Source organism: Ammospiza nelsoni, chromosome 27 (genome assembly GCF_027579445.1).
Source record: "Ammospiza nelsoni isolate bAmmNel1 chromosome 27, bAmmNel1.pri, whole genome shotgun sequence".
NCBI classification, from domain to species: Eukaryota; Metazoa; Chordata; class Aves; order Passeriformes; family Passerellidae; genus Ammospiza; species Ammospiza nelsoni.
The window spans coordinates 2,942,944-2,969,526 of NC_080659.1; the positions used below are offsets into that span (position 1 = coordinate 2,942,944).

A 26,583-nucleotide genomic window follows, 5' to 3' on the forward strand; every position below is an offset into this window, starting at 1 on the left:
CTGATGATGCCTGGGGGGGATGTTTGGGGGCTTTGGGGACCACGCTGGGGTGGGAGAGGCAGGAAGGGACAGTGACAGCTCTGGGATCAGCTCCGGGTGGGAGGGTCGGTCCCACGACCACGGGGCACCGAGGAGGAGGAGGAAAAAGAAGAGGAGGAGAGGAGGAGGAGAAAGAGCAGGAGAAAGAGCAGGAGAAAGAGAAGGAGAAGGAGAAGGAGAAGGAGAAGGAGAAGGAGAAGGAGAAGGAGAAGGAGAAGGAGAAGGAGAAGGAGAAGGAGAAGGAGAAGGAGAAGGAGAAGGAGAAAGGAGAGGAGGAGGAGGAGGGAGTCACTGGCCCCAGGCTGGGCTCTGACCTCCCTCCTGCTCCCGGTGCAGCCCCGCCGGGAGGAGCCACCCTGTCCCTGTGCCTGTCCCTGTCCCTGTGCCCGTGCCCATCTCCGGCCAGGCCATGAAGACAGAGAAGGACGAGCCCGTGGCCACCTTCTCCCTGCGGGGGAAATTCGGCACGGAGGGGGCAGGTGAGTGCCCTCAGGGTGGGCAGGAGCAGGGAAACCTTTGCTCCTGTGGCTGGGAGGTCCCTTTGGCCGAACCCTGCCCATGCGGATGTGCCCAGGTGTGCCAGGGCGTGCCTGGGTGCGCAGGTGGCATCACCCAGCGTGTTCCAGCCACCGTCAGGCTTCACCTGCACCAGCCCTCACAACCTGGGGGGCTCCAGCCAGACCCCCAGCCCCATTTCCCTGTCCTGAAGGGATGGGGAGGGCACAGGGGTGGTTTAGCAGGGCCAAGGGACAGGGAGGGCAGAGAGGGGTGGCTTGGCAGAGCTGAGGGATGGGGAGGGCAGAGGGATGGGGAGGGCAGAGCTCTGGTTTGGCAGGGCCAAAGGATGGGGGAGGGCAAAGGGGTTGTTTGGCAGAGCTGAGGGATGGAGAGGGCAGAGGGATGGGGATGGCAGAGCTCTGGTTTGGCAGGGCAGAGGGATGAGGAGGGCAGAGCTCTGGTTTAGCAGAAATGAGGGATGGAGAGGGCAGAGCTCTGGTTTGCCAGGTCCAAGCCTCACCATCCCTCCCCGCAGGCTGCAGTGACCCAGCCCTGCCCGGTGCCCCGATGCCAGGGGCGGGCAGCGGAGGGACCCTGGCCCCGGAGCTGCGGCCGCTGAAGCGCAGACCTGTCCCAGGTGAGGCCAGCCCAGCCCCGCCCCGGGGAGGGGACAGCGACAGCCGCGGCAGGGGCGAGGCTGACGGATCTGTGTCCTTGCAGGGAAACACTACCAGTGCTCCAGCTACGGCTGCAAACTGGCCTTCCCCAGCATGCAGGAGCTGATGGACCACCTGAAGGTCCACTACAGACCCACGCAGTCCCTCGAGGGTAAGGGCAGGACACACCACAGGTGCTTTTTTGGGCTGGGAGGGGGCAGAGCAGGGCTCAGAGCGAGGCAGGGCTGGTGGTGGGAGATGGGAATGGGGAGGTGCTGCAGCCTGTCTGAGCAGGCTGTCCCCCCTGGGCTGGTGCTGAATCTCTCTCCGAATTCCTCTGCCCAGGCAAAACCTTCCAGTGCCCCACCCTGGGCTGCAGCGAGACCTTCCCCAGCATGCAGGACCTGATGGCACACATGAAGGTGCACTACAAACCCAACCGCTACTTCAAGTGAGTGCCACTGCTCCCTGTCCCCTCCTGTCCCCTCTGGGGACACCTGGCCAGCAGAGCTGATCCCCAGGGAGATCTCCATAGGAGTTATTGAGCTCTTGGGGAAGCATCTGCCTGTGCTCACTTCACAGCCCCAGCGCTGATATTATTGTTGTTATTATTGTCATTATTATCAATATCATCATTATCACCAAGGAGTTATTGAGCTCCTGGGGAAGCATCACCCAGTGGTCACTTCACAGCCCCAGCGCTGATACAATTCTTATTATTATTGTCATTATTATCAATATCATCATTGTCACCCTCACTATAAATATTTTTACCCTTTAATCCTTTTTATTTTACCATTTTGTCCATATTTTCATCATTGTATATTTTTATTACCATTATTATCGTCATTTTCTCTCTCACTCCAACATAAGACACTACAGAGAAATCTCCCAGACTGAGGGGGTTTTCCAGATGATTTTCACTGGGAATTCCAGTTTGGCCCATCCATGTGGGACCCTCACACCAAGCCAGTGTAATTTTGGGCAAGAACCATCCCCATGTGCCCATCATCAGCTCCCAGTCACTCAGTGGGACCTGCTGCTCCTCCTGGCTTGGAAAATCCTTTGGGATTTTGAGGGGAGCACCCAGTGAGCCCCCCCAGCCCTGGGAGCAGGAGCAGCTCCAGCAACCCCTGTGCCTTGGAGGGGATGCCCTTGGAGGATCCTTGGAGGAATTCCCCAGTTCCTCCAATTCCTGGGGAGGAATTTCCACCAGTTTGGGGGCAATTTTGGCTGCAGTTGCTGTGGGCTGGACAGGAGCAGGATCCTGATGATGCCTGGGGGGGATGTTTGGGGGCTTTGGGGACCACACTGGGGTGGGAGAGGCAGGAAGGGACAGTGACAGCTCTGGGATCAGCCCTGGGCTTATCCACATGAGAGCCACGTGCCAAGCTATGGTGGTGTTCACAGGGGTCTTAGGATGAGGGGAGAGACAAGAATGTTGACTCCCATATTTCAGAAGGCTTGATTTATTATTTTATGATATATATTACATTAAAACTATACTGAAAGAATAGAAGAAAGGATTTCATCAGAAGGCTAGCTAAGAATAGAAGAGGAAAGAATAATAACAAAGGCTTGTGGCTCGGACAGAGAGTCTGAGCCAACTGACTTTGATTGGCCATTAATTAGAAACAACCACATGAGACCAATCACAGATGCACCTGTTGCATTCCACAGCAGCAGATAATCATTGTTTACATTTTATTTCTGAGGCCTCACAGCTTCTCAGGAGAAAAAATCCTAAGGAAAGGATTTTTCATAAAACGTATCTGTGACACAGAGCCAATGTCATTTTGTTCAAGAACCATCCCCACATGCCCATCATCGATTCTCGGTCCCTCTCACAGCTCTTTTTGACCCCAGGTGTGAGAACTGCCTGCACCTCTTCAAGCACCTGCACATCTGCTCAGTGTCACAGACATGTGACACCAAGCCAATGTCATTTTGTTCAAGAACCATCCCCACATGCCCATTATCCCCTTCTAGTCCCTCTCATGGCTCTTTCCTCACCCAAGGTGTGAGAACTGTGTGCTGTCCTTCCACACGCACCGCTCACTCTTCAAGCACCTGCACGTCTGCTCGGTGTCACATGTCTGTGCCACTGAGCCGATGTTATTTTGTTCTCATTTTGTTCAAGAACCATCCCCACATGCCCATCATCGATTCCCAGTCGCTCTCATGACTCTTTTTGACCCCAGGTGTGAGAACTGCCTGCTGCGCTTCTGCACGCACTGCTCGCTCCTCAAGCACCTCCACGTCTGCTCAGTGTCACATGTCTGTGACACCAAGCCAATGTCATTTTGTTCAAGAACCATCCCCACATGCCCATCATCCCCTCCTGATCACTCTCATGGCTCTTTCCTCACCCACGCTGTGAGAACTGTGTGCTGTCCTTCCACACGCACCGCTCGCTCTTCAAGCACCTCCACGTCTGCTCAGTGTCACATGTCTGTGACACCTAGCCAATGTCATTTTGTTCTCATTTTGTTCAAGAACCATCCCCACGTGCCCATCATGATTCTCGGTCCCTCTCACGGCTCTTTCCTCACCCCAGGCGTGAGAACTGCCTGCTGCGCTTCCGCACGCACCGCTCGCTCCTCAAGCACCTCCACGTCTGCTCAGTCTCACATGTCTGTGACACGTAGCCAATGTCATTTTGCTCATGAACCATCCCCACATGCCCATCATCGATTCCCAGTCGCTCTCATGACTCTTTTTGACCCCAGGTGTGAGAACTGCCTGCTGCGCTTCCGCACGCACCGCTCGCTCTTCAAGCACCTGCACGTCTGCTCGGACAGCGCCAGCGGCCCCGCGCCGCCGCCCCGGCCCATCCTGCCCTCCTCTACCTCCAGCCCGGACAAGGAGCCCCCGGCCAAGCCCCCCGAGGCGCTGCCCAAGCCCCCGGAGAAGGAAGCGCCGGCGGTGGGCGCGGACTCAGCCCCGGCGGCGCTGCCCGGCTCGCTGGAGCCGCTGCTCCCGGGGGCCCCGCACCCCTTCCCGCTGCTGGAGCCCGCCCTGTTCGGGCCCTCGTCCTTGAGTCGCTTCTCGGCGCCAGCCCCGTCCTCGGTGCCGGGGCCGTTCCTGCCCTACGTGCCCCCCTCGCCCTACGGGCTGGCGCAGCCCCCGGCTCAGCACCGCCTGCGGCCCTTCCTGCCGGGCCACGGCCCCCCCAGCGTCTCCAACGCCGTCTGGAAGAAAAGCCAAGGTGAGAGCGCGGAGCCGTGCGGGACAAAGCTTCTTCTGCTCCCGCCTTGACCAGCAGCAGCAGCAGCTCCCCGAGCAGGACCCGAGGATCTGATCCCCTCCGGCCCGGCCATCCCTCCATCCCAAAAAAAATCCCCATCCCGCCCGTGGCACCCCCTGTGTGATGTTCGATTGGGCAAAAGCACCAAAAAACGCCTTCAAATTCTACAAATTGTCCCAACCAGCCCTGCTGCTCCCCGGCGTGCTGGGGGGGCCGGGCCAGGGCTGCCCTCCCACAAGTCCCCCCCAAGGGAGGGGAAGACCTAATGCTTGTCTCGGGCCTCGATTCCCTCCGCAGGTGTGAGTGTCAGCCCACTCCTCCCATGCTTTGGCTCAGGAGTGACTCCAGGTTAGTTTGGCACCTGCTGGGTGGGGGCTGCTTTCTGTCACTGGGGGGTTTGGGGGGCGGCGGGGGGGGCGCAGGGGACGGGAGATGCCCCAGGGGCACTGCGGTGCTGCCCGGAGGGCACAGGGGGAGGGCGGGCTCCCTCCTTTTTGGAGAGGGGATGAGGCCCAGGTGGGCTCCGAGGCAGGGGGGGTTATGGCTGCACCCCCCCAAAACCCCCCAGCCTGGCCCCGAGGGCAGAAGCAGCAGAGGAGGAGCAGCAGCAGCAGCTCCAGTGCCCCCAGTGCCCTGCCCAGCCTGGCCCCCCGCTCCCACACTCGGGGTTCTTCCCTTGGGAAGGGCTCCAGCCCCCGCAGCCCCGCGGCTCCGGGCGATGCCTGTGCTTCCCTGCCCGCCCGTCCTTGCAGGGCACTCCTCCGCCGGCCGCATCGTCTGGGAGCACACGCGGGGCCGCTACAGCTGCACGCAGTGCCCCTTCTCCACCGCCTCCCGCGACGAGATGACGCTGCACACCGAGGACCACCGCAAGAACCCCCCGCCCGGGCGCCTGGAGGCGGACATGGGTACGGGAGGGACTCCGGGGCTGGCAGGGATAAGGCACGGCATGCTCCCGGGGGTGGCAGGGGTCCGCAGGGATCCGCAGGGATCCGCAGGGATCAGGCACATCCTGCTCCCTCTCTGGCCTGGCACAGCCTGGCCGCGTTCCAGTCCCTGCTTCCCCAGCCTGCAGCAGTGCCCTGGAGGGGTTTGTGTGCCCTCCTGTTCCCCCAGTCCCTCAATGCCCCTGGGGGTGTCTGTGTGCCCTCCCAGTGGCCCCCAACCCCTGCAGTGTCTTTGGGGGTCTCTCTGTGTCCTCCCAGTGCCTCCAGTCCCTGTGATGCCCCTAGGGGTGTCTGTGTGCCCTCCCTGTACCCCCCAACCCTTCCTGTGCCCTGGAGGGGTCCATGTGCTTGCCCTCTCAGTGCCCCCAGCCCCTCAATGCCCCTAGGGGTGTCTGTGTGCCCTTCCTGTATCCCCCAGCCCCTCTAATACCCCTGGGGGTGTCTGTGTGCCCCCCAACCCCTGCAATGACCCTGGGGGTGTGTGTGTGCCCTCCCAGTGCCCTCCCAGTGCCCCTCTGCTCCTGTGATGCCCAGAGGGTGTCTGTGTGCCATTCCAGTGCCCTCCCCATGCCCCCCAGTCCTTCCTGTGCTCTGGAGGGGTCCATGTGCTTGCCCTCCCTGTACCCCCAGCTCTCCAATGCCCCTGGGGGTGTGTGCCCTCCCTGAGCCCTTCCAGTGCCCCCCTGCCCCTGTGATGCCCCTGGGGGTGTCTGTGTGCCCTCCCAGTTGCCCCAAACCTCTGCAATGTCCTTGGGGGTGTCTGTGTGCCCTCCCTGTGCCCCTGGGAGTGTCTGTGTGCCCTCCCAGTGCCCTGTCTGTGTCCCCCAACCCCTGCAATGCCCCTGGGGGTCTGTGTGTGCCCTCCCTGTGCCCCCCAGCCCCTGTGATGCCCCCTGGGGGTCCTTGTGCCCCCCTCCCCACGAGGTGCTGACGTTCTGTTCCCTGTCCCTGCAGATTTCGGGGTGGGGCTGGCCCCGTTCCACGCCAAGCTGCCGCCGGAGATGGAGAACTCGCTGTACTCGCAGCTCTGATGGCTCCCGAGGGACTCCTGCACCTCCCCTGAGCGGGCAGGGGCACGGCACAGCCCCGAGCTGGCACAGGGGCAGCACAGGGGTTGATATTTCCCCTGGAATTCCCTCTCCCTTTCCTTTGTGTTTTCGGGAGCTCTCCAGCAGCCGGAGCCGCCGTTCCTCCCTCCCCGAAAGGTTTTGTTGCTTCAGCCCCGAGGGCTCTGCGGGAGCCCGGTAGGTTCTCAGGAGTTATAGTGGACTGCTCTGGAATGAGATCTCGGAAAAATAAATGGGAATTGTACAGGAGTGGCAGCCGGGAGAGGCTCTGTCAGTCCCATGGGGCGGGGGGAGAGGGGCTGGCACTGAGAACCCCCAAAAACCAAAGGAGGGGGACATGGGGACACAGGAGGTGTGACGCTGTGACACTGTGCTCTGCCAGGGACTGGCTTGGGGAAGGAGAAAGGGGAGGGTTTGGGAAAGGAAAATGTTTGGGAAGGTCGGAGGAGAGGGAAAGGGAAGAGTTTGGGAAAGGGGGAAGAGGTTGGGAAAGGGGGAAAGGAAAGAGTTTGGGGAAGGGGAAAGGGGAAAGAGTTTGGGAAGAGGGCAAGAGTTTGAGAAAGGGGGAAAGGAAAGAGTTTGGGAAGAGAAAGGGAAGAATTTGGGAAGGGGAAAAGGGAAGAATTTGGGAAAGGGAAGGGTTTGGGAAAGGGAGAAGGGAAGAGTTTGGAAAGGGGGAAGGAGAAAGGGAAGAGTTCTGGAAGGGGAAAGGGGAAAGAGTTTGGGAAAAGGGAAAGAGTTTGAGAAAGGGGAAAGAGGAGAGTTTGGGAAAGGGTGAAGGGAAGAATCTGTGAAGGGGAAAGAGTTTGGGAACGGAAGAAGGGGGCAGTTTAGGAAAGGTCTGAAGAAAGGGAAGGTCTGAGGAAGGGGAAGAGGACAGTCTGAGGAAGATCTGAGGCAGAGGAAGGGCCGCTCTGTGCTGCCCCTGCCCCCTGCCAGCCCATCCCAGGGCACACAGAGCTGCAGCCTGTGCCAGCTGCACCCCAACACCCAGGGCAGGGTGGGACTCCAGCCCCAGGCAGCCCCCGTGCCTGTGCCAGCCCTGCCGCAGACAGAGGGCACAGAATGGCCCGGAAGGAATGGCACAGCAGGAATGGCACAGCAGGAATGGCACAGCAGGAATGGCACAGCAGAGCCACTGGGAGGGGCACGGCCCAGGTGCCAGCCTGGGGGGCTGCACCCCCCGTGGGAGCAGCCTGGGGCTCCCCAGCCCCGCTCTGCCAGGCCCAGCCCAGCGGGGTGAAAAGTTTGCAGCAAACTGGTTTGAGGGGAGGCGTGCTGGGACCTGCCGGGCCCGCGGCAGCCCCGGCTGGGATGGGAGCGAGGGAAGAGCCGGCAGCCCCTGCTCTGCTGCCGAGGAGGGGAGCTCTGCTCTGCTGCCGGCGCTGGGAGGGGCCACGAACGCCGGGAGAGGGCTCGGAAAGGCTCAGTGGCCACCTGGGCGGGGTGGGCATCCCGGGATGGGCATCCCTTCCTCCTGCTTCCAACCCTTCCTCCTCCTGCCATTCCTTTCTTCCACCTCTGGCCATCCATCCTTCCCTCCTGCTGCCATCCCTTCCTTTCTCCGGCTGCCATCCCCTCCTTCCTCCTGCCATTCTTTTCTTCCTCCTGCTGCCATCCCTTCATTTCTCCTGCTGCCATTTCTTCCATTCTCCTCCTGCCATCCTTCCCTCCTGCTGCTATCCCTTCCTCCCATCCCTTCCTTCCTCCTGCTGTCATCCATCCCTCCCTCCTGCCAAGCCTTCTTCCTCCTCCTTCCATCCCTTTCCTCCTGCTGTCATCCATCCTTTCCTCCTCCTGCCATCCCTTCCTCTTCTTCCTCCTGCCATCCTTCCTCCTGCTGCCATCCATCCTTTCCTCTTCCTCCTGCTGCCATCCCCCCCAGTGTGAGCAGCACCCCGGGGCTCTCTCCTGCAGCCCCCCTTTGCTGGCACCGTGCCCTCCCCAGCCCATCCCAGTCCCCTCAGGCCCTGATGGACACCCTGAAGTGTCCCTGAGCTGCTCAGACCTGGCACAGTGACAGCTCATCAGAGCCATGGGGTCACAGAGCACCCCAAAGGGACCCCCAGGTCCCAAAGAGGGGCAGGGGGCACAGCTCAGCCCCCTTGCCCAGCTGGCACAGGTGACTGCCCTGCTCCTCCACCCCAAAGGCAGGACAGACCCTTCCCAGCTATCCCTGACCTGGGTCTGAGTCTGTCCCCCCCAAAGGCAGCACAGACCCTTCCCAAGCTGTCCCTGACCCTGGGTCTGACTCTGTCCCCATCAAAGGCAGGACAGACCCTTCCCAAGCTGTCCCTGACCCTGGGTCTGGCTCTGACCCCCAAAGGGCAGCACTGGCCCAGGGGGTGCTGCAGACCCCACAGCAGAGCCCCCCCTCTGTCCTGGCAGCCCAACCCAGCCCTGCTCCCAGCACAAACCCAAACGTGCCCCAGAGCTCCCACTCCGAGCATTCCTGGCTGGTCCCAAGGCAGAGGCAGCCAAGACAAGCTCCATAGCAATGGATTTTTAAAAACTGAAGTCTTTTATTAAAGTTTTATCCAAATTTTGTAACAAAAGATACAAAAGGGCTGGAGATCCTTATTTCTGGGACTAGTCTGACCAATCAAAACCTGACAGTTACTAGGCTAATATAAAATCCATACAATCTGCTAAAAATGCAGGGAAAAAAAATTAGAACTGCTGCTCTGACTTTTTTTTTTCTTTTTTTTAAAATTCCTTAAAACATTTATAAGTTACTCAGTTTGCATTTTACAGGATTAGTTCTTGTCCAAATGGTCACAGAGACTGTACAATGCGAGAGACACCAGCGAAGCGAGGCAGGGAGGGGGATGTGATGCTGAACACACCCCCCGGAGGGGAGGGGAGGGCTGGAGCCTCACCCCGGGGGCACACGGAGCCCCCAGTGGGGATGCCACAAAGTGCCAGTGCTTGTCTGCACCCCCGGGCCGTCCCTCTGTCCGTCCCTCCCTCCCTTCTCCCCAGGGATGCGCTGGCTGGACACCTCTGGGATGGCAGGGAAGGTGGCAATGGGGTTGGGAATGCTGCATGAGCCTGCCTGGCTCCCCCAGATCCTCCCTCCAGCCACCAAGGGGTGCCACACGAAGCTGGAGCTCTGTTCCCTGCTAGGAACACAGGAGGAGGAAGAGGAGGATGGCCAGGCCAGGCTGGCACCAGGGGCCCGTGCAGAGGTGGCACTGGCTGGCAGAAGGACCCTGAGAATTTCCAGGCTAACACGGTCTGCAGGAGCATCGATCACAGTGATGGTGGCGGCTGCACAGGGCAGCGCAGTGTGAAATGAGGGCTGGAGCAGCAGTACCCCCTCACCTGCATTCCCTATCCCTTCCCAAAGCTGCTGCAGGGCTCCCACAGCACACACACAGCCACAGGAACCCCCCTCACCTGGGACAGCCCAAGGGATGGTTCTTGAGTGGCCAATGGGAAAAATATTCCAGTTTATAAAATAAAATAGGAAAGCAAGTGCAGGGTTACTGCAAGGTGCATCGCAGAGGTACCAGGTCATGCAAGCAGCCCCTCCCTCCCTCCCCCAAAACCCCAGGCACCCCCATCCCCAGCACTAAAGCATCTTCAAGCATGTCCAGAGATCACATCACCATGATTTCAGATCTGAGACACCCTCAGGATCCTTGGGAGTCCACGCAGATGAACCAGATTTTGCACCCGAGGTGGCTCCAAAAGCGTCTTCAGAGCCCTGGGCTGAGGGCACGAGGGTGGCAAAGGCCTTCTGTGCTGGCAGGGTGACAGCTGGAGCTCTGGGTCCAGTGTGGCACAGCTCATTTGGGACACACAGATACCCTAAGGAGGAGATTTTTTTTTTCCTCTTTTTTTTTGATTTTTTTGGCCTTTTTTTTTTTTTTTTTTTGCTTTTTTTTGCCTTTTTTTTTTTTAAGCTGCTGCACAAACCACCGAACGGAGAAAAGCCTTTGGTCATGAGATAGTTGTGAGAAAAAAAGTGAGCCTTGTATGGAAGATTCCCCTGAATGCCTACAGTATTCTAAATCTTAAAAAAATATATTGTGGACGCTGCAGCCATTACAAAGGGGGAGGAGGAGGAGTGGGAGACAGGGATTTACAGTCTCACACAGACACAACGGGGAGGTTAAGACAAGCACAGTCAGAGTCTGTAAAACTGATTGGCTCGCTGGGATCAGTCATCCTCATCATCCTCTTCGTCCTCTGCATCCTCCTCTCCTTCATCCTCTAGACTTCGTTTTCTCTTCTGCCCACACGGGTGGTCTGCAAAGAGAGGGGGGATTCACTCTCCAGCCCAGCCCAGGGACAGCAGCTGAGCTGGCAGGGGACAGAATCCACTGGACAGACTGGCACATTTGGGGGCAGATCCATGGCACAGACTGGCACCATTTGCCAGCAGATCCACTGGACAGACTGGCACCACTTGGGAACAGATTCACTGGACAGACTGGCACCATTTGCCAGCAGATCCATGGGACAGACTGGCACCATTTGGGACCAGATCCAATGGACAGACTGGCACCATTTGGGACCAGATCCAATGGACAGACTGGCACCATTTGCCAGCAGATCCAATGGATAGACTGGCACCATTTGCCAGCAGATCCATGGGACAGACTGACACCATTTGGGAGCAGATCCACTGGGCACACTGGCACCAGATCCACTGGACAGACTGGCACCATTTGGGGACAGATCCATTGGACAGACTGGCACATTTGGGGTCAGATCCATTGGACAGACTGGCACCATTTGGGAGCAGATCCATGGGACAGACTGGCACCATTTGGGGGCAGATCCACCCTGCCCTGCCCCTCCTGCAAAAGCCTGACTGGGCTGACAGGAGACACCAACAACTTTCTCTGCCCTCCAAGTACTCTGTACAACAGCTGAAAATGGGATTTTTTTTATTTTTTTTTTGTTGAGCACCCTCAAAATCACAGCATCTGCAGAAATCAGGCACTCCTGAGCAAGCTCAGGGACTGCTGAGGCCTCAAATCCTGGGGCAGTTTTGGGGTCCTCACTCCAAGAAGGACATTGAGAAGCTGGAGCACGTCCAGAGACAGGAATGGGGCTTGGGAAGGGTCTGGAGCACCAGGAGAGGCTGAGGGAGCTGGGAAGGGGCTCAGCCTGGAGAAAAGGAGGCTCAGGGGGGACCTTGTGGCTCTGCACAGCTCCTGACAGGAGGGGACAGCCAGTCTTGTCCCAGGTAACAAGTGACAGGGTAAGAGGAAATGGCCTCAAGTTGCACCAGATGAGGTTTAAATGGGATACTGGGGAAAATTCCTTCAAGGAGAAGGAGGTCAGGCATTGGCACAGGCTGCCCAGGCAAAAAAATGTGGATGTGGCACTTGGGGACAGGGGTCAGAGCTGAACATGGTGGTGCTGGACTCAGTATTAGAGGGATTTCCCAACCTTAACAATTCAAGATCACTTGAATTCATACCAGCCACAATATTCTGCCAGCTTTTATCTGGCTGTTTGTTTGTACAGCCAGAGGAGCCTGGCCCCAAGCTCAGATGTGAGAGGGGAACTGGCCCCCAGGAGATTCCCTCAGCCCCTCCTGGGACAGAAGCCCTGCTCCTGCACAGCCCATCAGTTCCCAGAACTGCTTTTCTGAGCAGCTGACCTCTCACATTTCCCAGAATTACCCAGCATGGCTGGAATTTCATCCCTTCCCTCCCTGTGTGACCCTGGCTGATGACACTGCTCAGCACCAGCTCGGGCAGAAAAGCTGCAGCAACATCAGCACTGAGGCTGAGGGAGCTCCAAAACACCAAATACTTGACTGTTGAGGGAGCTCTGCAAAAAACTGAATTGTCAGGACTCAACTCACCCTCCTCAGCTTCATCTTCTTCATCCTCCTCACCGTCCTCCTCCTCATCTTCCTCCTGGAGTGAGAACAAGAGGGTTTGTAGCAAGAACCACAATTCCATGAGGGTGGAGAAGAAGGTGTTGGACCTCCAAGAGCTCCTCACATGCCATGGATGGAGCTGCGTGGATCCATCACTCAGAGCCATGGAAGGGCCAGGCCAAGGCTGAACTGGAAACTCTCTGCAGTTTGTGACCCTCAGCAGCCCAGAGTGGATGGCAAACCCCTCAGATCTGCCCCACAGAGGCTCCTGTGACACCCGGGTCACCACACAAGGGACACACGTGTGACTGCTGACATCCTCACCTCATCATCTACTCCATCCTCCTCCTCTTCGCCTTCCAGATCGTCATCTTCGTCTTCCTCGTCATCAATGACTTCTTCATCCAAATCGTCTTCCTCCTCATCGTCCTCCTCTTCCTCACCTTCTACCAAAAGGGGGGAAGGGAGGGAAGTGCCCCAGTTCCCAAACCCAGGCACCCCTCACCCCTCAGTGCCACCCAGGAGTGTGATAGGGGAGGAAGAAGAGGTGAGGGACCCCCAGAGCCCCTCCTCCAGAGGGGGAACCCACCCTAAAGTGCAAAAGGGGTCGTTACCAAGCAGAAAAACCGGGAGCAGAAAAAACCCTCACCTTCCCCATTCTCATAATCATCTTCCAGTGCATCCCCATCTGCCTCAGGGTCTGAGTCAGGGGCTTCCTGGTCATCAGCATCAAATCCATCCAGGTAGGTGAGCTGGGGCAGGAGGGCGAAGACGCTCTCGCGGTAGTTGATGAGCATCGTCACCTCACAGTTGAACAGGTCCAGACTGTGGAGGTTTGGCAACTTTTTCTGCAAAAATCAATTGGTTAAGGTTATTTACAGTGCTGTCTGAAGATCAGGAAAGCAAGGCAAGGTGGTTGGGGCACTGCCCAGGTCCAGCACAGAGTGGTTCTGCCCCAAATGTTCCTCAGGTGGAGAGGAGTCACTGCTCCTCTCATTGTGGGCACAGAAATTTCTGTCCAGCTCCTCTGTCCTGGCTTCCCTTTCTGGAACAAACTCTCTGTGTATTTGCAAATCTTTCTTGCTTCTGAGCAGGCCCAGCAAGCTCAGGAGCAGCTGAGCTGGACTCATCCTGCTCAAGAGATCAGGCAGAGCTCAGGGAGAGCTGCAGCCTTGGCACAGCCCAGCTCAGGCCACCACAGCGGGCACCATGCCAAGGAAAGGAGGAGCAAAACAACCCCAAATTCCTTCTGGAGGGAATGGATGGGCAAAACAGCCAGTGAGACACATGCCCTGTGTCAGACCTGTCCCTCTCAGCACTCCTGGGGCAGCTCAGAGGCCTTTTCCAGCCTCACTGTGGGAATGGGAATGGGAGCCTGCAGTGCTGGCACAGCAGAACCTTCAGGCTGATGGGACAGATGCCCTCAGTGCTGCCCAGCTCCCTCATTCCATGACACCCCAGGTGCCACCTACCTCCAACTGCCTCCGACCCTCTCCTGGTCCCTTCTCAGCTGGGCACTGAGCATCCACAGTTTTACTCATCCAGCCCCATTTCACGCTTCTTTTAGCAACTGGCTGCTGCTTTTCCAGACTGAGGAGCCATTAACTACTGGCCCAGCCTCAAACTGGGATCAAATCTGTTCCCATGAGAACCACGAAGTGCTGTTGGAACAGTTACCAAGACGTTGGATTCCTGCTGCACAGACCCAATCCCCAAAGGAAAATTCATCCCTGGCATTCCAGCACAGCCTCCACTCACCAAGGGCTCCAGGGTATTGATGTCTTTGATCTTGTTGCCACTTAGGTTCAAGTGTGTCAGGTTGGGAGTTTTCTCTGCTAGAACTTCAAGGCCACCAGAAATCCTATTATCACTCAGCTCCAGCTGAAGGGAGGGAATATCACATGGTCACCAAAGTGTTTCAGCTCGTGACACAGGGAAGGAAATTGCTCTGAGAACTGCAATGAGCACCTAAATTTCAGCTCACAGAGCAGCAGGTCAAGTTTGCCCTTAAAAACTCTTTTTTGCAGGGGCACAGCACTACCAGCCACCCCCATGCAAATAAATGCTCCAAAATCCAAAATATTTATGATGCCACGAAGCTTCTGACAGCAGCACAAGAGCAGAAAAGCACGACAGGAAGGGCACTAAACACCTGAAAAGCTCAGGAGGGTTTTGTTGTACATCAAAACCAACCCCTCTCACTTGTTCAGCACACAAGAAGCAAAATTCAAGATATTTTCTGGCAAATACAGAAAGGGGGCAGCACAAGGCCAAGGGCTGCTGGGGATGGCAGCAGAGTCCTGACTCACCTTGCGGAGCTTGTTGAGTTTGGGGAGGTTGGACACGGACAGCAGGTTGATGTTGATCATGCTGAGGAACTCCAGGTTCTCAAAGTCTGAGGAGAGGCCGACCACCTTGCCATCCTCTGAGCGACAGTTGTCCAGGACCAGCTCCTTCACCTGCACAGGGACACCCAGAGCTGTCACCACCGTCCCCCTGGCCTCGAGGTGACACCACCAACACAGCCAGAGCACAAGAGCACTGTGCCTCCAGGTCCTCCTCACTTAATTTTAAGAACTTAAAACCAAATTTAAGACCTTAAAACCAAATTTAGAACCTTAAAACCAATTAACTTCTGGTGACAGTCCCTCACCGTGGTTGGGGTTTCACCCTCTAAGCACCAACACACTGCTGCTGTCCCCACCAAGTCCCCACCTCCAGGGGTTTGGAACCACGAGGTCACATCCCAAAGCTCCCTGCACATCAATAAAGCTTTCAGAGTCAGCTTCAGGCTCTGCTAACGAGGGGCCAAACCAGGTCAGCTGGGTTTGTCATCTCCCACTTTGTCCCCTACACCCCTGGGGTGCCAGGAAACCTGTCCCCACAAGACTGACCTCGCTGTGACAGTGACAGTGAGGTGGCACAGGTGCCTGGGCAGGGCTCAGCACATGAGCTCAGCCTCAGGCTGCTGACACAAGACCACTGATGGCACCAAACATTGTGCCCAGCATGGATTCCACATCCAGGAACCTCCAGGAATTCAGCACATGAAGGAATCAACCCCCCCATGCCACCAGGACCACCAAGCACCAGCACAAAGCTGCTGTCCCCAAACACCTGGGGGGAAACACCAGACACAGCCCCAGCTCTCACAAACCACTCCCAAAACCTGCTTTCACCCCACACATTCTTGACAGCAAGATGCAAAAATCAGCCTTGGCCAGAAGGCTCGTGGCACTCTCCAAATCCCTCCTTCGCAGCGCTCCCATTTTCCCTCTCCTGCTCACACCAGCCAGCTCCCAAAATCATTTTAAACACTCTGGGGCTGAGGCCATCTCTGCCACCTGCACAGCACAAGCTCACAATGAATTATCACCCCAAACTCCTCAGGTGGCATCGCTGTTTGGAGGTTTGAGGTGAGGCTCTCAGAAGTTTTGGAGCAGAGTTTGTTTTGCTCCCCAACACATCAGAAAGCTGACGTGCTCCAACCAAAGTGGGACTGTCACCGTGGTGGGGGTGAAGGTGGCAAAGGGCAGGTCTGGGTGGCTGCTGCTGGGAGGTGTGGGCACAGAGGTGAGCCTGAACTCCACAAGGTTATCATGGAATGGTTGGGGTTGGAGGGGACATCAAAGCCCGTCCACTGCCATGGTAGGGACACCTTCCACTGTCCCAGGCTGCTCCAAGCCCTGTCCAGGGATTGGGCACTTGCAGGGATCCAGGGGCAGCCACAGCAGAGCCTAACCCAGCCAAGCCCAGCTTTACCCCAGGCTGGGCCCTTCTGATGTCCAGGGACACGCAGGGACAGCCAGCCCTGACCCCGCTGGCTCTGCAGCTCCTGCCGTCCCTCCATGGGCAGCAGCTCCTCCTGCCCAGCCGCTCTGCTCTGCAAATCCCCCGGCCCTGCACGGAGCCGCTTTAATCCCCACCCAAAGCCCCGCTCGCCGCCCGTTCCCCCCCGTGCTCGGTGCCACGGCCCCGCAGCTGCCACGACACCACCGAGTGTCCCCGGGGCCAGGGAGGGACCGGCACGGCCCGGCGGGGCGGACCGGGAAAAGGGGAGAGACGGGGAAAGGGGAACCGGGAGAGCCGGCGAAAAGGGGAGATCCAGGGAATGCGGAGATCTGGGGAGAAGGGGAGATCCAGGGAACAGGGAGATCCACGGAAAAGGGGAACAGGGAGATCCAGGGAAAAGAGAGCGGGGAGATTCGGGGAAAGGGAACAGGGAGATCCAGGGGAGAGAGCCGGCGAAAAGGGGAGATCCACGGAAAGGGGAACGGGGAGAACCAGGGAATAGGGAACGGGGAGATGCAGGACAAAGGGGAGATTCAGGGGAAAGGGGAACGGGGAGATCTGGGAGAAAGGCAAATACGGGGGAAAGAGATCCAGGAAAAAGAGAGATCCAGGGAAAGGGGAACGGGGACATCCAAGGAAAAGGGAGAGGGGAGATCCGGGGAAAAGGGAGATCCGGGGAAAAGGGAGATCCGGGGAAAAGGGAGATCCGGGGAAAAGGGATCATGGAGATCCGGGGAAAAGAGAGCGGGGAGATCCAGGGAAAAGTGAGGGGGGAGACCGAGAGAAAAGAGAGATCAGGGGAGACCGGGGGAAAGGGGAAGATCCGGGAAGGGGCGGCCGGAGAAGAGGACCCGGGGCTGAGGCGGCCCCGGGGCGGGTGAGGAGCGCTGGGCCCGGCCCCGCGGCCGCCAGCGGAGGTGAACGGGCGGCCCCGGCGGCACCCAAAGGTCCATCCCCGCAGCCCCCGAGCCCTTCTCGGTTGGAGGAGCCCGCGGGAGCCGCTCCGGGCCCGGCGGGGCCCCGCTAACATGGCCGAGCCGCCATGGCCGCGCGGGGCCGCCCCGTTCCCCGGGCCCGCTGGCTGCGGCGCGGCGGGACCTGACCCGGCCCGGCCCGGCCCGCTGCCCGCCCCGCTGCTCCCCGCTGCCCCTCCACGGGCCAGACCGGGCCCCACCGCCGCCACCGCCGCCTCAGCGCGGCCCCGGTGCGGGCGGGCCCCGCCGCGCACGTGCGCGCCGCCATGCCGGGGCTGCGGGCCGGGCGGGAGCGCTCCCGCCACAACCGCCCCGTGCCCACCCCGCCAAACCCGCCCGGTCCCCGCCGTGCGGGACCCCCGCGGGCCGCTCCGCCATCAGCCAAACCTCCCCCCGCCCGCCGCCGCCACCCCTCATCCCGCCCGCAGCACGTGCCGCCCCGCGCTCCCCCGCCGCACCTCGCTCGGCTTCTTGTTGCGCAGCTCCAGCGTCAAGCGCCTCTCCATCTCCATGCTCCCGCCGCGCCGCTCCGCTCCGCCCGAGCCCGAGCCGCGCTTGCGCTCCCGGTGCCGCCGCTCCCGGTGCCGCCGCCGTTCCCGGCCCCGCCGCGCTCGCGCTCCCGCCCCCGCCCGCGCGCGCCGCCGCCGCCCGGCGCAGGAAGAGGCGCCAACGGCAACAAAGGCGCGCGCGCGGCGCGGCCCCGCGGCAGCGCCCCCTGCCGGCAGCGCTCCGCACTTACACACGCACAGTTACACACAGCCCCCAAGGACCCGGGTTCGAGTCCCGGCTCCGCACGGTCCCGGCCCCCGCGGCTCACTGGGCCCTGCCCACCGGCGGCACCGTGTTCTGCGGGCACGTTTGTGTCACCAGGCACTGCTGCCAGCTGCATGGCACATTCCGATCCTCAGGTACTGTGTGCCAGGCTTCAGCAGCGTGTTCCAGTCTCCGGAGCTACATTCACATCCTCAGGCAATGTGTTCCGGTCTCCAACACCATGTTCCATCCTCAAGAAAGAGGATACCTTCTCCAGAGCCATTTTTCCATCTCCAAAGCCATGTTCCTATCTCCAGAACCACATTTCCAATCCCAGACAATGTGCTCCAGTCTCCCAGCACCATGTTCCATCCTCAAGAACCAGGATTCCTTCTCCAGAGCCACTTTTCCATCTCCAGAACCATGGTCCCATCTTCAGAGCCACATTCCCATCCTCAAGCTCCATGTTACCGCTGGCAGGCAATGTGTTCCAGTCTCCAGCGCTGTATTCCCATTCTCAAGCACCACAGTTCCTTCTCCAGAGCCACATTCCCATTCCCAGATACCATGTTTCCATCTCCAGAGCCACGTTCCCATCCTCAAGAACCAGGGTTCCTTCTGCAGAGCCATGTTCCCATTCCCAGATACCGTGGTCCCATCTCCAGAGCAATGTTCCCATCTCCAGATACCATGGTCTCATCTCCAGAGCCATGGTCCCATCTCCAGAGCCATGTTCCCATCTCCAGACACCATGGTCTCATCTCCAGAGCCATGGTTCCTTCTCCAGAGACACTTTCCCATTCCCAGATACCATGGCTCCATCTCCAGAGCCATGTTCCCCTCCTCAAGAAGCAGGATTCCTTCTCCAGAGCCCTGTTCCCATTCCCAGATACCATGGTCCCATCTCCAGACACCATTTTTCCATCTCCAGAGCCACATTCCCATTCCCAAATACCATGGTTCCATCTGCAGATACCATGGTCTCATCTCCAGAGCTACGGTCCCATCTCTAGAGACACTTTCCTGTGCCCAGGTACCATTTTTCCATCTCCAGAGCTGTGTTCCCTTCCTCAAGCACCACATTCCCATCCCTAGGCGTGCTGCTGCAGTCTCCAGAGCCACATTCCCAACTCCAGGCAGTGTTTCCCAGTCCCCAGGGGCTGTTCCCATCCCCAGGCACCACAGTCCCTTCTCCAGCCCCTGCTCCCACCCCCAGGTGCCTCTGGCAACTTCCTGAGGGTGACCCAGGTAGGGTTGGGTTCTTCTCCTGAGTCCAAGGCACAGGACAGGAGGAAAGGCCTCAAGCTGACCCAGGGGAGGTTTGGAGTGGAGATCAGGAGAAATTCCCTCACAGGAAGGGGGATCAGCTGCCCAGGGCAGGGCTGGGGTCACGATCCCTGGAGTGGTCACACCATGCACAGATGTGGCACTTGGGGACGTGGGTTAGTGGTGGCCTTGGCACTGTGGGGTCATGGTTGGACTCGATCCCAGAGGGCTTTTCCAGCCTCAGCAATTCTCTGATTCCATTTCCTGTTCCCAATGCCACATTCCCATCCCCAGTGCCACCTTCCCATCACCTGTGCCATTTTCCTGTCCCCACTGCCACATTTCCATTCCTAGGGCCACATTCCTGCCCTCAGTGCCACTTTCCCATCCCCAGTGTCACTCTTCTGTTCCCAGTGCCACTTCCCTATCCCCAGTGCCACTTTGTTGTCCCCAGTGCCACTTTCCCAACCCCAGTACCACATTTCCGTCCCCAGGGCCATGTTTCTGTCCTCAGTGCCGCTTTGGTGTCTCCAGTGCCACATTCCCACCCCCAGGGCCATTTTCCCATCCCCAGTTCACTTTTCTGTTCCCAGTGTCATGTCCCTGTCCCCAGTGCCACGTTCCCATTCCTAGGGCCACGTTCTTGTCCCCAGTGCCACATTCCCTTCCCCAGTGCCACTTTCCCATTCCCACTGCCATGTTCTTGTCCCAGTGCCACATTCCTGTCCCCCATTGCCACTTTGCTGCCTCCAGTGCTGCATTCCCATCCCCAGTGCTGCATTCCCGTCCTAGTGCCACTTTCCCATCCCCAGGGCCATGTTCCTGACCCCAGTGCCACCTTTTTGTCCCCATTGCCACTTTCCCATCCCCAGTGCCATGTTCCCATCTGCAGTGCCCTGTTCCCCTCCCCAGTGCCACATCCCCATCCCCAGGGCCATGTCTCTATCCTCAATGCCACTTTGATGTCTCCAGTGCCACTTTCCTGTCCCCAGTGCCACCTTCCCATCCCCAGTGCCACTCTCCCATCCCCAAAGCCACGTTCCTGTCCCCCTGTCCCTGTTGCTGTCGCTGTCCCAGCCCCTCCCTGCCCGCGGGCTGTGCTGATAAGGGCAGGGTGTGTGTCGGGCTCTGGCTGCAGGAAGGACGAGATAACAGTGGGACCTCCCTCCCTGTTTGTCCCTTCCCTGGTGTGACAGAGCCACTCAGCGCCCTGCTGGCCCCCCTGGAACGCTGCTGGTCTCACAGGGACACAGGGACAGCAGGGCTGTCACTGCCATGGCCCAGGAGGTGCCTTGGGCCCTGCTGTCCCTCCAGGGGGTGACAGAGCTGGTGGGACCCCCCTGCAGGGCTGGGGAAGGTGACACAGAGCCACAAGTGCCAGGGACCCCACATTCCTGCAGGATTTGGGCACTGCACCCCAAATCCCTGAGAGAGGAGCCAGGGAAATCTCTCTGATCCACAAGCAAGTAAACAGGAACACGAGGGCTCCCAGGCCAGACCCCAGTGTCCCTCATTGTCCCCTCTGGCACAGGGCCACCAGGCTGTCTTGTATGGCAGGAAATGGCTTTGTGGGCCACCAGGCTGCTGTCACTGGGAGGAGCAGAACATTCAGCACGGGGACTCAGCTCCAGAGGGACCAAACCCAGGCTTTGTCAGAGCTGATAAGGGCTATCTGCTCTGAAAGGGGAGAAAAATCGCCTTTAACGCGTTTTTGGCACCTCTGTGGCTCCTCTGGCTGAGCACAGCTCGGGTTCTCCAGCCGGAGAGAGGCACCACAGCAACTCCCCATCCTTGGAGGGCCCTAAAGAGACCCCAAACCCACCCAGATATGGGGCTGGGGGGAGCTGGGCAGAGGGGATGGATGGATGGATGGATGGATGGATGGATGGATGGATGGATGGATGGATGGATGGATGGACGGACGGACGGACGGACGGATGGATGGATGGATGGATGGATGGATGGATGGATGGACGGATGGATGGATGGAAGGATGGATGGACGGACAAGGGGATGAATTTTGGGGATGGATGGATGGAGAAGGGGATGAGTTTTGGGATGGATGGATGGATGGATGGATGGATGGATGGATGGATGGATGGACGAGGGGATGAATTTTGGGGATGGATGGAGGATAGGGTGAGTTTTGGGGTGGATGAAGAATGGGATGCATTTTGGGGATGGATGGATGGATGGATGGATGGATGGATGGATGGTGAGATGAGTTTTGGGAGATGGATGGATGGAGGATGAGATGAGTTTTGGGGGCACTGGAAGATCAGGAGAGCAGCCCAAGGCTGAGGTTAGGACAAGCTCTGAGTGTCCTGCCCGGCTCAATCACACCCCATGGGAATGAAGGGATTTGAAAGGGAATGGGGGTGGAATCATGGAATTTTTTAGGTTGGAAAGGAGCTTTAAGACCATCGAGTCTAACCATGAGGCCAAGGCCAGGGCTTGGAGCAGCCTGGGACAGTGGAAGGCGACTTTGCCGTGGCAGGGGTGGCACTTTAAGATCCCTTCCAACCCAAACCATTCACTGATGTGACGATTCTACAACCTTGATTGACTCTACAACCATAGAGCCCGGCCACAATGGGTGGCTCGGGTGACCCCAGGCCCCTTTTGAGCTCCATCCTGGGGCAAAGGCAGCTCCAGCACCCGAGGGCTCCCCGCTCCCCGCCCCGAGCCCCGCAGCAGCGCTGCCGGGAGATGCTCGGAGCCATCCCCGCTCGCTGATCTGCATTTGTTTGAAGGCTCTTTCACGTCCCCTTTGAGGCTCGTTTCCTGTCCTTTGTAGCGAACAATGGCCTGTCCCCCCCTCCCCGGGCTGGGGTGGCTTTATCTGCCCTCCCCTGGGCCAAGAGCTGAGCTTTTCTCTTTGCCTTCCAACAAAACCCCGGCTCTGCTTCCCCCGTGTTGGGGAAGATGAAACAGGAAAGCCTCCTAAATATGATTGCCTGGCAAAAGATTTTGAGAATATAGAAACTGTAAACGAGATTGAAATGAAAGCAAGCTTTGAGATTCCTCAGTCAGTGAAAACAGGAAAACAATGGTGTGGCTGGCTGAAGGTAATCCCCTTTTGATGGAACAACACCCTCTGCTTGCAGACAGTTCCAAGGGTCAGAGCAGACCCTACAGCTTGGCAGAAGGGCCCAAAGAGGAGTTTTTAGGGTTTAAAATGTAGCACAGTATGGTAATGTATGATTCCTATAGGCTGTATGGAAATGGTATAGGATTTGTATATTGTACTAGATTGGTCAGTGAGAATCAGAATATTCAACACAGAAGATTTATTGTATTGTAATGGGAACCTCACTCTCTTACTTTTCTATGCTCTTACCCCTTTTACTCTCTACCCTCTCATCCTCTCTACCCCTCTCTCCTCTCAGCCCTGCTCTGAGCTGTGCCTGGCAGCTCCCAGCAGGGCCCTGCACCCAGGCCCTTTGCAATAAACCCCAAATTCCATGACCAGAAGAAGATTTATTGTATTGTAATAGGAACCTCGTCCTCTTTACTCTCTCTTTACCCTCTTTACTCTTCCTCACTCTCTCATCTCTTTACCACTCTCTTGCCTTCTCTCTCTTTGCCTCTCTCTCCTCTCAGGCCTGCTCTGAGCTGTGGCTGCCGCTCCCAGCAGGGCCCTGCACCCAGGCCCTTTGCAATAAACCCCAAATTCCAAGACCAGAAGAAGATTTATTGTATTGTAACGGAAACCTCACCCTCTGATCCTCTCTTTTACTCTCTCATTCTCTCTTTACCACTCTCTTTACCTCTCTCTCCCTCTTTGGGGCCTGCTCTGAGCTGTGGCTGGAGCTCCCAGGCCCTTTGCAATAAACCACAAGTTCCACGCCTTGGCTTCAGAGATCTCTCATGTCTATTCTGACCATCCTACCCCCTGTCAATCCCACACCCCCAAATGGATTTTAAAGCCCTAGCTCGCAGGGGATGTCTGGGAGATGCATTTGCAGGATCTCGGTTCTCTGTGCTCGGGCAGATTAACCCAAGCCGGTAATTTACTGCAGTGACAGCGCTGCCAGGCTGGACTGGAACTGCTGACAGGGGCTGAAATTCAGGTCTGCAGCTTTTCAGGCAAGCTGGAGCACAGATGCTGGGAAAAAACAAGGTATTATCTGTCTGTTATACAACACAACATCAGCGGGCTGTGTTTTAAACAGAGTTTAACTGCTTCACTCCTGGCCCGGTGTGCCCTCAGAGTCCCTGGGGAGCCCTGGCTGTGCCACAAGGAGCTGCCCAGCACAGCTCTCCTGTCCTAAAAGCAGCCACAAGGATCCCCCAGGTGTCCTGTGTCCTCCAGAAGAGCTGGGGGTGCTCACCTGGACAAGAGAAGACTCCAGGGACACCTCAGAGCCCCTGGCAGGGCCTGAAGGGGCTCCAGGAGAGCTGCAGAGGGACTGGGGACAAGGCCTGCAGGGACAGGACACAGGGAATGGCTCCCACTGCCAGAGGGCAGGGCTGGGTGGGATATTTGGAATCAGGAATTCCCTGGCAGGGTGGGCAGGCCCTGGCACAGGGTGCCCAGAGCAGCTGGGGCTGCCCCTGGATCCCTGGCAGTGCCCAAGGCCAGGTTGGACAGGGCTGGGAGCAGCCTGGGACAGTGGAAGGTGTCCCTGCCATGGCAGGGATTGTTCTGTACCTGGATTGCCCTGTACCCCAAACCCATTTCCCCTACCCCAATCCCTTTCCCATACCCCAATCCCCATACCGCCATCTCTTTCCTTGCACCCCAATCCCATTTTCCCGTACCCTTATCTCTTTTCCTGTACCCCAGTTCCTGTGCCCCAATCCCTTTTCCCTGCACCCCAATCCCCTTTCCCATACCCCAATCCCTTTCCCGTACCCCAATCCCTTTCCCCATACCCCAATCCCTTTCCCATATCCCAATTCCCATACCCCAATCCCTTTTACCTTACCTCAATCCCCTTTCCCGTACCCCAATCCCTGTACCCCAATCCCTTTCCCTGTACACCAATTCCCATACCCCAATCCCTTTTACCTTACCTCAATCCCCTTTCCCGTACCCCAATCCCCGTACCCCAATCCCTTTCCCATATCCCAATCCCCGTACCCCAATCCCTTTCCCTGTACACCAATCCCCGTACCCCAATCCCTTTCCCTGTACATCAATTCCCGTACCCCAATCCCTTTCCCATATCCCAATCCCCGTACCCCAATCCCTTTCCCATATCCCAATCCCCGTACCCCAATCCCTTTCCCATATCCCAATTCCCGTACCCCAATCCCTTTCCCTGTACATCAATTCCCGTACCCCAATCCCTTTCCCATATCCCAATCCCCGTACCCCAATCCCTTTCCCATATCCCAATCCCCGTACCCCAATCCCTTTCCCATATCCCAATCCCCGTACCCCAATCCCTTTCCCATATCCCAATCCCTTTCCCATATCCCAATTCCCGTACCCCAATCCCTTTCCCATATCCCAATCCCCGTACCCCAATCCCTTTCCCATATCCCAATTCCCGTACCCCAATCCCTTTCCCATATCCCAATCCCCGTACCCCATATCCCAATCCCCGTACCCCAATCCCGTTTCCCGCTCTCCGCCTGCACCGCGGCCCCGCCACCCGCAGGGGGCAGCACCAGCCCGGCCATGGGGGGGCCCCGGGCCCTGGGGGAGTCCCGGGAGTCCCGGAGGGTTCGGGGATCCCGGGGGAATTGGGGTGCGGGAGGGGTATGACCGCAGCTGGGCACCCCGGGCACCCCGGGCACGGTGCCCTGCTCTGGGATAACGGCTGCTCCCCACACAAGGGACACTAAAAACACCCCTAGGACCGCCCAAAATCCCATCAGGACACCCCAAAACTCCATCAGGACCCCTTAAAATCCGTCTAAAGCCCCTCAGCACCCCCAAACCCCCCAGCAGCGCCAGCCTCCCCAAAGGTGGCATCCAGCACTGGCCACATCTGAGGCATGGAGGGGTCCTGCAGACACACCTGGGACAGGTGGGGACAGGTGGGGACAGGTGGAATAAGTGGGACAGGTGAGGACAGGTGGGACAGATGGGACAGGTGAGGACAGGTAGGGACAGGTGGGGACAGTTGGGGACTGCCAGTGTGGGACCTTCAGGTGCCTTTTTGTGACTTGGTATGAGGCAGAGGTGCCCCAAGGGTTTGGGCGGCACCAGAGTCCCCAGACAGGAGCTGCAGAGTCCAACCATTAACCCAGCACCACCACGGTCACCACCCAGCCCTGTCCCCAAGTGCAACCATCCCCAGATCCCCTTTTCCCCATGCACCTCAATCCCCCTTTCCCAGCACCCCAATTCCCCTCTCCACCCTGCTTTTGAGCACCTTCAGGCTTGGGGATTCCAGCACTGCCCTGGCAGCTGTGCCAGTGCCTGCCCACCCTTCCTGGGAAGGGATTGTCCCAATTTCCAACCTAAACATCCCCTGACCCAGCCTGAGGCCGTTCCCTCTCCTGTTCCTGTTCCCTGGGCTGTCTCCTCCTGTCAGGAGCTGTGCAGAGCCACAAGGTCCCCCCTGAGCCTCCTTTGCTCCAGGCTGAGCCCCTTCCCAGTTCCCTCAATCTCTCCTGGTGCTCCACACCCTTCCCTGGACACTCTCCAGCTCCTCAGTGTCCTCCTTGTCATGAGGAGCCCAAATTGTCCCCAGGACCTCAGCAGTGCCAGCCCAGGGGCACTGACAGGGCACTGTCCCCACCTCACCTGCACACGGAGTTGTCACCTCCAGCTGGCCCCAGCACCTCCCAGGCCGTTTGCAAAACTTGCACCAATTAGTTAATAAATAATTACTGATTTTATAATGTCCCTCAGCTCAGCCAGACCCAGCAGTAACTCCAGGAAACAACCACAGTGGCAATTCCTGCTGAGGGGCTCTGAATCCCCTGTAAAGGAACCAACACAGAGAAACCTCCTGTTCCCACAGAACCTTCCAGGACATTTGCAGAACTTGCAACAATTAGTTAATAATTAATTACTGATTTTGTAATGTCCCCCAGCTCAATCAGACCCAGCAGTAACTCCAGGAACAGCCACAGTAGCAATTCCTGCAGAGGGGATACCCTGTAAAGGAACCAACACAGAGAAATTCCTGTCCTGAGGAGCTTGCACAGGTGGGAAATGGACTCCAGGTGCCTCAGGTCCCAAGGTGCAGCCTTGATTAGGGATGGGATGGCATTTCCAGGGACCCCAGGAGCACCAAAGAGCACCTCAGTCCAGGATTATGGCACATTCAAGCGAACAGGCAGGAGGATTTCTGTGTAGGATCCTCAAATGTCCCCACTTTGGGGTTTGCAGTTCTCAAATGGGGTTTGCAGCAGCACTCACATCACCCTGTCCTGTCCTGCACCACTTTCCTGCCACCTGGGCTGCGCTCCAGCTGCATCTCAGCCTGCTCAGGGCATTTCTGCTCAGCATGGCCATGGACAGCTGAACCCTGAGGTCCTGCCCTTTTCTGGCCTGGGCTTGCTCTTGTCTGGAGAATTTCTGTGTTTGCTCCCTG

General features: G+C 58.1%; 2 protein-coding genes across 3 annotated transcripts; one reads left to right on the forward strand and one right to left on the reverse strand.

Moving 5' to 3' along the window:
* Positions 1 to 419: 419 nt before the first annotated feature.
* Positions 420 to 6,695, forward strand: ZNF414 (zinc finger protein 414). The gene is made up of 8 exons (XM_059489696.1): positions 420 to 518; positions 1,073 to 1,174; positions 1,258 to 1,365; positions 1,539 to 1,644; positions 3,923 to 4,401; positions 4,738 to 4,788; positions 5,193 to 5,348; positions 6,342 to 6,695. The coding sequence occupies exons 1-8, from the start codon at positions 449 to 451 to the stop codon at positions 6,416 to 6,418; spliced, it is 1,149 nt and encodes a 382-aa protein (XP_059345679.1). The 5' UTR covers positions 420 to 448; the 3' UTR covers positions 6,419 to 6,695.
* Positions 6,696 to 10,464: 3,769 nt separating this feature from the next.
* Positions 10,465 to 17,711, reverse strand: LOC132084529 (acidic leucine-rich nuclear phosphoprotein 32 family member B). 2 transcript variants are annotated; one of them, XM_059489694.1, is made up of 7 exons: positions 17,524 to 17,711; positions 14,609 to 14,758; positions 14,058 to 14,180; positions 12,949 to 13,147; positions 12,624 to 12,742; positions 12,282 to 12,336; positions 10,465 to 10,708 (listed from the first exon to the last, which is right to left on the reverse strand). In XM_059489694.1, the coding sequence occupies exons 1-7, from the start codon at positions 17,575 to 17,577 to the stop codon at positions 10,620 to 10,622; spliced, it is 789 nt and encodes a 262-aa protein (XP_059345677.1). In that variant the 5' UTR covers positions 17,578 to 17,711; the 3' UTR covers positions 10,465 to 10,619. The 2 variants fall into 2 exon arrangements, with proteins under 2 accessions (XP_059345677.1, XP_059345676.1); XM_059489693.1 differs by having other exon boundaries at positions 12,624 to 12,745.
* Between the last annotated feature and the right edge of the window lie 8,872 nt (positions 17,712 to 26,583).

Coding starts and splice junctions, on each gene's coding strand:
- ZNF414 (XM_059489696.1), top strand. CDS start 449: ATGAAGACAGAGAAGGACGAGCCCGTGGCCACCTTCTCCCTGCGGGGG. Junction 519..1,072: donor ATTCGGCACGGAGGGGGCAG/GTGAGTGCCCTC, acceptor CCCTCCCCGCAG/GCTGCAGTGACCCAGCCCTG. Junction 1,645..3,922: donor AAACCCAACCGCTACTTCAA/GTGAGTGCCACT, acceptor TTTTGACCCCAG/GTGTGAGAACTGCCTGCTGC.
- LOC132084529 (XM_059489693.1), bottom strand. CDS start 17,577: ATGGAGATGGAGAGGCGCTTGACGCTGGAGCTGCGCAACAAGAAGCCG. Junction 14,181..14,608: donor AACTCAACAAGCTCCGCAAG/GTGAGTCAGGAC, acceptor CCCTCCCTTCAG/CTGGAGCTGAGTGATAATAG. Junction 13,148..14,057: donor TCAATACCCTGGAGCCCTTG/GTGAGTGGAGGC, acceptor TGATTTTTGCAG/AAAAAGTTGCCAAACCTCCA.